Source organism: Atractosteus spatula, chromosome 3, assembly GCF_055471065.1.
Source record: "Atractosteus spatula isolate fAtrSpa1 chromosome 3, fAtrSpa1.hap1, whole genome shotgun sequence".
Taxonomy (NCBI): Eukaryota; Metazoa; Chordata; class Actinopteri; order Semionotiformes; family Lepisosteidae; genus Atractosteus; species Atractosteus spatula.
In genome coordinates this window covers 49,818,054-49,830,830 of record NC_142708.1, presented here as the reverse complement: position 1 = coordinate 49,830,830, position 12,777 = coordinate 49,818,054, and the positions used below count along the sequence as shown (strand labels likewise).

Sequence of the window (12,777 nt, the reverse complement as noted above, 5' to 3'; positions counted from 1 at the left end):
TTGAATTTAGCCACGTTACCAGAGTTAATCCATTACCTCTACTTTTACGAACAGTGCCGTAAGATTTATAATGACCAAGTTCTAGGAACTTGGTTTAATATCTCATCCAAATGGTGGCTTCTCTTACAGCACAGTATCCCTGATAAAAATACTGGGATATTGGTATGGAAATTATGGTCCATGGGAAGGGTGCCCCCTGCTGGCTCATGATATTAATAACAATAGCAGATAGAGTTTACCCTTACCTGGAAAAAAAAAATCCTTTCTGAGAGAAAACTGCATCCTTTCAATCAAAGACTCACTGTTTGTTATGCTATATTATTTGTTTTTTTTCCTTGTGTTTACAGATTTGTTTTATCTGTAGTATCCATCAAACAGTTTGGAACAAGTCCAGTCATCTCTAATTTGTATGACAGAGGTTTAAGGCCCATAACTTGATAGGTAATCTGTACAAATGAGCTGTTTCACTGTGGTACCATAAATCTTCTCTGGCCAATAATTAACTTTCTTTGTAGTGTGTAGCAAGCAAGTCAACCTTTTACTTATGAACTGCATATGTATTAAGTACACCAAAAAGAAAAAAAATCCAGCTCAGATTATTTCCTAGTAATACACATTCTGCTTTGGAAATTACAGTTAATGATCTGTGTTGTTGAGTATATTTCTCTTATTTTAAGTAATTGCCAATGTTCCTCTCAATATCATACCTTTTATAAATAAGAGAAAAAAAGACCTGAGCCTTTCAGAATGCAACAAAGGGGGAAACACAACTTAATGAAGATTAGTAGGAACTGAAATCAATGAAATGGAAGTCTTGCAGAAGCTGATTTACTTAAAGCAGGAACCTTGACCTTCCTGACAAATTGATCAGTGAGCATTCATTCAGTTTGGCAGTTCTGCTGATTAAAATTCTTTCCTGTCCTGAAATCCTTCATTAGTAAGGACACAATTAGTAAGACAAACTTTTTTGATACTGCAGCATTTCTTAAGTTACAACTGAACTTTTTCTCTAGATTTAGAAATACAGTAGTTTATTTTATAAAATAACATGTAGTATGTAATGATACGGCTAAGTAGGCAATGGCTTTATTTAATTGCTGAATAATATTACCAATATATAATTACATGTACTCTATATGAGTTTTTTTGTAATGCATTTCACAGTCCAAACATTGCATTAAAAAGAAGGCTTATCCTTTTATGGTTAATGACTTTGTTTAAACCAACCTTTTTGAAAATTAACTGCATTTTTTATTTATTTGAGGGTATGGAGGGTTTTTCTCTAAAGTGATAACATTGCTTTGATTAATGAGCTATTTAGCTACTGTACAGTATGTAGTTTTAGTTCTGAGAATGGTTTATTGTACGAGAGATGCAGTATGTGTTGAAACTAGAGACACTACTATGGCAAAGTCATATTATATTGATGTCAAGGCATTTGGGGCATAAGAAACCTCAACAAGGATTGTTAGTTGACAGATTGTTTTGGCCAAGGTTACTAGTATTGCCTGAATACTGCAAAACCTGCTCACATTGCCAACTGGCAGCAAACACTTGTGTTTCAAGAAGGACTCTTTCACAACCACTACCTCTCATAGATGTTCGCTTTGAATGTGTTTCTATGGAATGGATTTAGTAGGGTCTTTGCAAAGAAACAGTTCAAGTAATTGCTTTATTTGTATCCTTTGTGTCAATGTCACCAGATTTCTAGAAACCTTTCCTTTGTACAGTATAGAAGCCAAACAGATGGCAAAAGCTCTTGTTTTTTTTATCTTACCTACATAAGTGATCAAATACCGCAGAATCTTGTTGAAACATGGTTATAGGATATTAATTAGCATTGGTAACAATCCATACTGTACCATCCAAAGACTGATGGGTTGGTGAAACGTTTCAGCCATATTCTCAAGACCATACTCCAGGGTTTTGTAAATAACACTGGCAGAGTCTGGGACTCTTGGATATAATATGTCATTTGGATAACCTTAAGTCTCTGAGGGATTTATACCTTTTGAGTTACTTTACTGCAGGGAGCTGTTGTCCTTTGTTCCGAACTTCCTGGCATCCTGAAAGAAACTTGGAAGGGGCAGAGGAAGGTTACTTACTATGTATTGAGAATGTGCGATTAAGGAGGAGTACATATTGCTAGTAAGACAAAACATGATGGACGCACTGAAAACCTCAAAACTCTTGTGTGTTCAGAGGGTGTTTCTACTATTGCCAACTTCTGAGAACAGAGCCAAAAAGCAAGAACCAATAGAAATGACCAAAGATCGAGTACTGTCATATACCAGATGAGCACACCAGATAAGAGTGTGTAGAAAAACGTATTCCATGTGAACCCTTTGAAAGACTGGGAGAAAAAATTCAAAAATTCAAACATTATTGATCCCAAAAGCTGGAGATGATAATGAATTAGAGCTGTTCTTTCCTTTCTGTGATGTCCAATGGATGTTTCAAATTCCAAAGCAAAAAATAACAATGCTGGATTTTCTGAGCTCTTTACTTGGTTTACTTGAATTTCACTGGGGAAGCGTGACATTCAGTTACTGGAAACAGCAGTCATTCACTAGGAGAGGTATCAAATATCAGAACAACTTCTTAGACTGGAGACTCTGAAAGAAGAACTCGACCTCATCTTGCCATACACTGTCACTGAGTCTTCATCAAGTCTCTGGAGAAGTCTAATTGTCCTCACAACAGTAATTGTTAGCAAGTTCCACCTAGAACTCCATTCTTGTCTTTAACAAAGCATAGGGTGGAATCAGGAAAAGTACTGTTCATAAAAGATCCTCAAGCAACTCGAGAAATCTTGCGAAATATGCCAAGGAGAGAGGGTAAAAATTGGACCAAGGCGATATGCAATGTTGGTAGAAACTTACCCAACCAGACTTGCAGCTGGAATTACTGAAAGTTGCTTCCACCAAATAATACACTTATTGATCTGAACATTTATGCAATCAACATATTTTAGGTTTTTTTTTCTCTTTAGTGGCTGAAATTTAGTGTAATGCATTTTACCCTTAGAAGTTTTCAGGTTAAAACATTCAGATTTCAAGTGAAATGTTAAGTTTACAAAATGAAGAAAATGCACTGTCAGGTACTTAGAACTTTGTGTGGCTAACTAGAAATATTGCAGGTGGATGTTGTTATTCTTAACCTTAACACCATTGCATGGTGGCCTGGTGGGGTCTAGTCTCCTTACCCTTTGCATCCTGGTAAATGTATTCAGTTACTTAACCCTGGGTTTATAAAATACAGTTTGCATATACTGTATCTCTGAAAGAGAATGAGTACTTGTTCATGGCTTGTTTCAAGGTCTAACTGAAGTTTGTTGTCTTGGAGTTTTTGCCATCTGTTAAACCTTCAAAAGTCTTATTTCTATTATTGTTTCCAGTTTTTTAAGAATGAAAGAGTGGTTGGCGGCATAGTGACGCAGTGGTTAGCACTGTTGCCTCGCAGCGCTGGAGCCCTGGGTTCAATTGTGGGTGCTATCTGCATGGAGTTTTTATGTTTTCTCCATGTTTACATGGTTTTCCTCCAAGTGCTCCACTTTCCTCCCACAGTCCAAAATAATACTGGTAGGTTAATTGTCCCTGGTGTGAGTTTGTGCGTCTGGGCTTGTGTCTGTGTGCCTGCAATGGAATGGCGTCTGGTCCAGGGTCTACCCTGCCTTGCGCTCCTTGCTTGCTGGGATAGGCTTCAGCTCCTCCACAACCTTGAATTGAAAGAAGCAATTAAAAATAGGATGGATGTAAGCATGGTAATAAATGAGTTGAAGCATTCAACCCATTCTAGCTCATCTAGCTTTTAGTAGTTAATTGATCCTAGGATCTCATCCAGCCGGACAAAAGCTAAAGTATCATTTTTTAAAACATGGCTCTTCCATACTCCTGTAACAATTTTTGTGAAATTGTGCCCCTATGCTCAGTTTTAGATGCACTTCCACATAATTTCTTCTTATGTCATTGCTGAGACTGGGGAAATCCATTGAGATTATTTTTCAGTATCCTTGATGATTTAGGCCATTACTTGGGATCAGGTCCCCTCATATAGTCTTTCCTGTTTAAAAAAAAAAAGCATAAAAGATTCATTTTTTCCAATCTGCAAGTATAGGACGTTCTGTTGAGTCCCGGAATGTGTCTTCTCTGGATTGATTGCAAAATATATTTTTTGTAACACAGTGACTAAAATCGTGCACAATCATTTACAGAATGTTACAAGTGCATTACATAATTGTAATATTAAAGTTCTACACTTATAACTAGACATTATAGCCTAGCATTTGTTGTCTTTTTTATTGTTTCTCCAGCAATCTAGAAGACACAAACTTGCCTACATACTGTACTGCATGTGCCTGTGTAATAATTAGCCATGTTTATTTTACCTGGTTATTCTTGATCACTGTATATATTTCAGTAACACTGTGAAATCTGCAATGAGCTTTCTAAAACACCCTGTGAATAAACACGTCTATATATGCAGTTGTTATATCTATATATGCAGTTGTTTTCTTAATATACTTAATGTCAATATCAAAGTTAACCAACATCCCATTAACCTCTGCTATTGGAGGTTAGCCAGATGTGTCTTGATTTACCCAGTTCTCTTTATAAAGCTAAAATCCTGCCAAAGGAGATGGCTGACTTCATTTAAATGATCTGAGATGGTACTATTGCCATTTTTTAGATAGCTTGTCTTTGGCAAATCTAAATCCACAGTATCAAAATATTGGGAATTTAATCTGATAGTGGAGCAGAAGCTTACAGATCAGATAATCACAGTACAGATGGCCTCCAGTAAGATATTTTTTGGAATGTATTTGTCATGTAACTACATTTTGGACTGAGATTAAACTTTCATTTGCTTTTGAAGGATTATTTTCTTTTATCTGATTTGTTCGGATCTGATCTGATTCTGGAGGTTGATCAATAGATTCGTGTCATGTACAGTACTTACATTCTTAAGTCGGTGATAGTATAGTGGCTTCACAGGGCCTCACATGAGTTTTGGATCAGTAAACCAAGACCACTGAGCCTGATTTTTGTCTGATTTATTAATTTGTTTCCATGCTCCTTATTTCTACTTCATTGTTTTGTTTTCATTTTCTGTACTGCTTTCTGTGTGGTTGATATTTCAAATTGTTGTATAGAGTTTATTTTAAAAAAAAATAAAATTTTAAAAATATAGTCTCAGACAAAAGAAAATGAGTAATTCTGTGAGCAATTGTCTGCATTGGTGGCGTGATAGCTTAAGTGACTGACTTATAACCCTGAGGTCGGGTGTTCAAATCCAGCTGTCGCCATGAGTTTTGAGAGGTGGCTCTGTGGCTAAGGATCTGCGCCTGTGGCTGGAAGGTTGCCGGTTCAAATCCTGCAGCCAGCAGAGGAATCCTACTCTGTTGGGCCCCTTTGCAAGGCCCTTAACCCCAACTGCTCCAGGGGTGCTGCGCTCTGACCCCAGGCTTCTCTCCCTGTCTGTGTGTCTGTATCTCATGGACAGCAAGCTGGGGTATGCGAAAAGACAAATTCCTAATGCAAGAAATTGTATAGGGCTAATAAAGTGATGTTATGTTATGGTAAATAGTTTCACAACCTTCCATAAATTCATGTTAATTCACAAACACAAATTCTGTATTGAAGTACAGTATAAGCAGATTTGTGAATGCTTTTATAAATTAACCTTATTGATGATTGATGCAATTCTTAATAAACATACATTTTTTGTGAATCTAAAATCTAAGAAAAGACAAAAATATTAATGTTTCTTTTACCCAAAAAAGGTCATTTTAAAAGTTTATTTTTGGTTCCCTGCAAATTTCATATTTTTTCAAAATGCTGAGATGGTTGTTCTTACACACATTCTTTTTTTTCTATCTTTGATTTTTGTGGCCTGACATAGACAAGTCAAAGTCAGGGGTAAGGTCCATGTGCTGAGCCAGTTCAGCCAAGACCATAACAAAGAGCACTGCCATTTCTTGTTCAGTCTCCCTAGACTGACTTATGCAACAGCACTGCAGTAACACATACTTTCCAGATCCCTCATAAGGACTGAGGGCCAGCAGAAGCCTACAATCCCATAAACCGGTAATGTAAATTGCTGTTGTGTGTAAGTTAACAGGAAAAAAAAGTGCTGAACCTATTTTATATATATATAACCATTTGTAGTTTTTTTTTATGTTCATTATTTGTATTCAGCGTAATCCATTCATACAGTACAGTATATAATGGATTCGGCTGTGAGTGTATCTGTCATCTTTGAGATACAGACAGGAGTTGCATTTTTTGTGTAACGCCTTATGAAAGTATTCACCCCCTTCCAGTCATGTCCATTTTGTCGATTTACAAATGATACATTTTATTCCAGTAAATGGTTTTAGTGAGAACTTTAATGGACTGTGTTATGAGTGAAATCAGGTAAATGTCCTTGAAAACAAAAATATATCCCAATGCACCAAATTAGTACAATTGTGCTCTGTGTGCAATAATAAAGGCTCACGTTATTCCAAAAATAAATCTGTTCCTCCAAACTAAGAAGCCCGTCAAGGAGGAAACTGGTTAGGGGTGCCATAGTAAGGCCAATGGTGGCTTTACTGTATATGAGCTAAAGAATTCAGGACTCAGATTAAATAAAATGTTCATGAGTCAAGAAGTGTACAACAGTATAAAACTGGCTTGTATGTACTGAAAACAAACATCAAATCATGCATATGATTATGTTATGTAAATTGTTGGGAAAATAGAAACATTTTAGTCTAAATTCAAATTGCTATGTCTGACCAAAATCCAACAAAGTGCATCACCCAGTCAGTACCAATCCCTTGTCAAGCAAGATGGTGGCAGTATTTTGATATGGGGCTGCTTCTCGTCAGCAGGGTGTAAGAAGCTTGTCAAGACTCAGAGCAAGATGGATGGAGCCAAGTATAGGCAATTCTTTGAGGAAAAGTCACTTCATTCTCATTATATAAATTCACTTTTCTGTAGGAAACTGACCCAAAGCGCAAGCCCAGAGCTACACTGGAGTGGCTTAATAAGAAGAAAGTGTCCCACTTTTTCCCACTTGGAGTATCCCAGTCCAAGTCTGGACTTGAATGTGATATTCTTGAAATTTGCTGTCTATCAACAATCTCCATACTCTTTTGGTGTGCAAAGTTAAGACTTATCCAAATTGACCCCTAGCTGTAATTACAGCCAAAGGGTCTTCTACCAAGTTTTGACTTAGGGGAGTGTATACTTATGCCATCCATATCCCATGTTTTAGTTTTGTATTATCTGCAGTTTTTGAACTTGACAATGAACTTCTTTCACCCATTAAACTGTTCAGATTGAACATCCCACTCAATCAAATTTGATTGAACTATTAATTAAAAAAATATCTATACATCATTAATAAAGCGGAACATCATTTGAAGCATTTCAAAATACTGTTGAAGGCACTGTACTATACAGTATGCTACTAAATGCCTCCATTAGTGTTAACATTTGTATGTTATAAAATACAGCTTAGACTGGATGAAATGAAACCAAGTTTGTCATTTAGGAATCTTTAATTCCCTTCAGAATCTTCAAAAACTTGATTACATCCCAAAGAAAACTATACAAGAGTAGCCATGCATTACTAATAATCCATTACTAATCCAAACTAATCCATTAATTTTACCAGTCACATCTAAATCACTGTGTATTGTGCTTCTTCATTAACACGACTTAGTTCCTCTACATATCCATCATGTTAGAAGGCTACTTTTCGTATGGCAAAAATGTAGATCATTCTGAAAATGACTTTTGCATAAGGAATGAAAATCATTGTGTGAAAACAGTAAGAACGGCCCAAAGTGTCTTCAGACCTTTGCACAACAATACGTGTTAGAATCATTTACAGTGTTGTACTTCCTTCAAAATAAAAAAAACTGTTTTGTACTGAATTTCTGTCTGAGGGCCTCTTCTGGTTTCTCCTTTGGCTTCGTTCCTCCTCACCCGTGACTGTCCTGTCCTCCTGACAGGAGAACCGCTACGAGGTGTACGTGAAGCTCTTGAAGGAGGGAGCGAAAGAGCTGCTGTCGGGCAAAGAGGGTGACGGCAGCGGGCTGAAGAAGTCCCACTCCAGCCCGTCTCTCAATCAGGAGTCCTCGCCAGCTAGCGCCAAGGTCAAGCGCAACGTCTCCGAGAGGAAGGACTACAGGCCGGAAACGCCCAGCTCCAAGCAGAACGTAACCTAGGGAGCAGCACGTGACACAAAACAAGCCTACCAGATGCAATGTGTGAATATGTTTTATGTAATTTATTTATCTGGCAACTGTTATAAATAAACAGTAGTGTATAATATAACTGATAATAGTCCTTGACTGACTGGTGCTTGTGTAGCATTTTTTTAGGGTATAACATCTTTTTTGTTGTTGTTGTTGTTGCCGTTGCTTATTGTATAAAACTGTTGTAGATTTTGTTGTGAGGCTTTAAACTAAGTGTCACTTTACTGGACCTTGCTGGTCTGTTTCACAACAATCATTTCTTTGCCTTTTAGTCAAGAGAAAACATTTTCTTATCTCTTTTTAGTTTAGTGAAAGATCCCGGACCAGTTTCTGTATACAGTATGTACAATACTAGCAAAGAAATTCCAAATAAAGCAACCGTACGACAGACTTGCTTGGAAGTTAAACTGTATTTATTTGAAACTGTTTTTAGTGTATGTAGACAACATACAGTAAGTGGTCATAATTATTGCTGTTAAAATAAGTCAACGTGATTGACTTCCTGTGAAACCTGACATATCTTATCAAAGACAATGTTTGTTTTCCAGACTTTCTTTATAACTCATATTTTTTTTTATTTGTTGAAATTGGATTGAAACTTAATGATATAGCATCAAGTTGTAAATAATTGGATGTGATGCATTTGTTTAGTTAAGCATTTTAATGGGTTTGAAGGTATATCTTTGCTAGGAATGAAAAAAAAAGCATCCTTTTTAAAAAAAATCATTATAAAGTTGAATAAGTCTACTTACAGTATGCATTTTATTTAATTTTACAAGCATGTTACACTTGCTGAAAACAGTATTAAAACAAAAGATTATACATTTGTACTGTCAATGAGGGATGCTTTCATTTTAGCCATTCAGTATATTCTAGCATTCATTTACATTTAAATCTTCAGACTCCAGTACGATATTGAAGGAATCATAGGAAACCACATTTTGCTACTTTTCTGTAGCTGAGCCGTTTAATATCTTTTGGAACAAAGGATATAGTTGTGTTTTTTAAGTAGTGTAAATGCCAACTATCTTTTTGTGTCTTTTATAATCTTCTATATATTTGGATTTTGAATTCTAATTTGATAACTGTAAAGACCGACTTAGTATTTATAGCGCACTTTATAAATTAGTTATTTTAAATATTTCAGAAAGCTTTATAGAGGGGGTACGCTGAAAAATTACTGAAAAGTTGTTGTTTTTTTGCCTCAGAAGATGTCCGCAAGCTGTCTTCTTTACTGGCATTGTGTTGCAAACAGAAGGAAAATTTTTACTTTAATCCGGGTACAGAGTTGAACTTTTGTTCTGATCAGTTTAGCCCTAAGTGTTGTTTCAGTTCCCAGTGGTTTTGTAGGTTATAAAGAGTAGGTTTGCTGTTGCTTATTGACAAAGTTTCCATTGTGGGAATCGTTTACTGTAGACCTTAAAAGTTTAGTGTTTGCTGTTATTCAGGCTGTCTTCATTGAATTGCTAATGTTAGATGCACAGAGATGCAAATGTAAATTTGAGACTATTTGTAGAATATAAATTGGTATTTTTAGGGGGGAGAATTTGAACATCTCTATCCATTTCTAAACAAAAACCTTTATTCTGCTGTTCCTGTCAGTGCTGTTGAATACATAAAATATATATGATACATTGAATAAACCCTCAAGGTGCAGAATTGAGTTACAGATCTAGTTATACAGTATATACAGCATGGATTACTTAAAATGTAAGTCCTGAAAATCATTAAATATTCACATTTGTTTTCTTAACTTATGTGTTGTTAAATGTGGGGTAATATCCAAATTTCACATAAAGACAAAGAATGCACTCTGTAGATTTTAAAAAGGAGAGTTGGTAGTAAAATTCTGTTTTTAAGTTTTCAGAAGTTAAAAATAAAAATGGATTTATTTCGCTTATCTGCACATACTTTTCAAAGACTTGCAGTTGCTAACTAGGTTTTAATAATTTGGGTGAATTAATAGCTTTAAGAACAGTGTGACTCAGTTTTTTTTTACAAATCATGCTTTTGTGTTCATCAATGTCGACAAAAAAAATTATACTGTGTAAAAACTGCATCTTCTGTTTAGTATGCTCTGTGACACACACACAAGCTGCATGTTTTACGTTTTTTTGGTCCATTTTATAGGAATGTGTTCAGCTAAGTGACTAATGGAACTAAGAGTAATTGAATGAAAATGATATTCCATGTATTTAATTCATATTGTAGTTTCTCTGGATCCATCATTATACTGCTGCCATAGCTATAGTCTTGACAACAGATAAGGCCTGGAGAAGAAAAGATGCTGAAAGTGTTGCCTTAAAGTCTTGCAGTATTGACAGTAACAGGCTCAGATTTGCATTTCTTTGAGCCCTCAAGGTAGAACAGATAAATGTCAGAGGCTGTAAGTAAAAATGATTTCACACCCACCAGAGAGAGAGGTCATTGTTATCCCCACTCAAGTAAACTGGAGATTAATGTTCATTCCGCCACTCTGAATTATAATTCTCAGACGGCAAGTATTCTACGTGAACATTTTATGCATCCATTCGTTTCTGATGTTTCTAATAAAATGAAAACTTTTAATACTCTCACTTCTCATAACATTTATTAAATCTTTTATTAAAGATTTATTAAAGATTCCTTCAGTTCAAATAATGTACATTTCATCTGTTTCCGGCGTAGATTTCTGCTGATCTATGAAAATATTTAATAAATACAAATGTGTATTCTTTGTTTAGATACGTATACTACACCCCAAATTCGAACATGATAATTTCATGAAATGGGCAATGGAGTAATATAAAGTGTGTTGAGGTATTATTGTATTATAAATTTAAAGAAGCTGTGTTAAAGCTGCTGATCAAGTTCTCTTTTACGAGAGAGAATTTTATCATTCTCTGTATCACACTTTCCCTTCTCATCCAGTTGGCAATTTCACAGTTTGGGTGGAAGACATGTTATCACAGCTGAAAGCCCAGTCTTTTGTTATTTGGTGTATTTGAATGAAGTCTTGATGGATTTTAGCTTTCGGAGTTTGTCTAACCAAAAATTAATTATGAATTGTCACAGCAGGAGGTTTGTGTAGCACAAGCTAATAACTTCTTGAGCAGATGCTTTACCAGGGTTCCTCTTACAATTATTCTAGTGCAGATGTCATTCTTGTACAAAATGCCACATTTCCTTGAATTTAATGGCTTCACAGGTATCCTTTTGGCACTAGAGGAAGATTTGTTTTAAGACATTTATATAGGTTTTATTTAAAAATATGAAATTTGTCATTAAAATATAAAAATGGGAGCAACTCAGTTTATCACATGCTTCTTGTTTTATGGTATACAGTACACCTGTATGCACTTTAGCCCTAAAGTGGCTGTTTGTGAAAATGTGTGCATTGACATATTTCTGAAAGCTGTGATATTGTACAATCAATAACTGTGTAAATGTTAAATATAGCTATTGCCCTGTGTTTTTAAAGGCCCAAGATTATATTGTTGGTTGTTAAAGTGATTTCAGTGGCATTGAAGGTGGTTTAATGTTCTAATGCCAAGATCAATAACATAACATTGATATGCAAACTGTAGATGGACTCAACAAATAAAATACCGTATTTCATTCAACGTACTTTGTTTTCTCAGTCATTGAGCGTTGCTTTCTCACCTTGCAAGAGATAACGTAATACCTTCTGCTTTTATTGAAATAATATCAATGATGTTTCTGCCCAGATTTGAAAAAAATAATGGAATATGACTAACTGCAGTGTACCACATGTTGTAATCTCAAAAATGAGAAAATAAACAGATCTTCCTGCAAAGATGACTTAACATAATCTGAACTAAATGCAAGTGTAGTTGTAAATCACTTCATTCAACATTTATTAGAATCTGTTCATTGTGAAAAGTTTTCATGATTTAGCAGATTCAAATTACAGTGTTGTGTCCCCCTAAGCCCTGCTCAACTACAGGGCGTGTTGCAGCTCTACTGGCTGTAGGCCACACCCTCACCTCCTGCCTGCTGAGTTACTAAGGAGACAGCAGGATACTCTGAGCACCTGAATACCACGAGAAGTCACATCACAGCAGGTGTTCCTGGTTATTTGAGTCCTGCTTAGTTTCTCCTCTGCAATCCGCTATCCCATTACTCTTGAACTTCCCAGAGGGAACGGAAGCACCCCGTTAGCTGTTGTCCTGAAATTGTTTTCCTACCTGCTTTTTCCCCATTACTTCCTTGCTTGCTTCCTGACCCGCCCAGACTGCACTTGGGAACCCTGTCTGGTGCTGTGCTGCCCAAGGCTGGTGGCGGGATTACATTTATCTGCGAGTTTGGTGCAGCGGCTGCCTGCCATTAGCAGGTACACGTCTGTGCCCCTGGTGTGTGTGATGGCAGTGAGGCCTTGCTGCTGTCTGACTTGCAGCCCTGGTATGGTGCTGTTGCTGGCCAGGGGCCCAGTCGCTCAGCCCTGTGCTCTGGATTACAGCACATCTGCCAGGTCTGGTGGTTAGTCACTCCCTCAGCCCCCTTCAGCCTGCTTACTGCCGGGACACTGG

At 36.4% G+C, this 12,777-nt stretch overlaps 1 protein-coding gene across 1 annotated transcript in view; it reads left to right on the top strand.

Moving 5' to 3' along the window:
* psd3l (pleckstrin and Sec7 domain containing 3, like) overlaps positions 1–11,850 on the top strand; it is a 231,074-nt gene extending 219,224 nt beyond the window's left edge. Inside the window, exon 16 of the mRNA XM_088910121.1 lies at positions 8,003–11,850. Coding sequence (XP_088766247.1) covers positions 8,003–8,218 — 216 coding nt within the window. The 3' untranslated portion in view covers positions 8,219–11,850. The remainder of the gene's footprint in view (positions 1–8,002) is intronic.
* Positions 11,851–12,777: the final 927 nt, after the last annotated feature.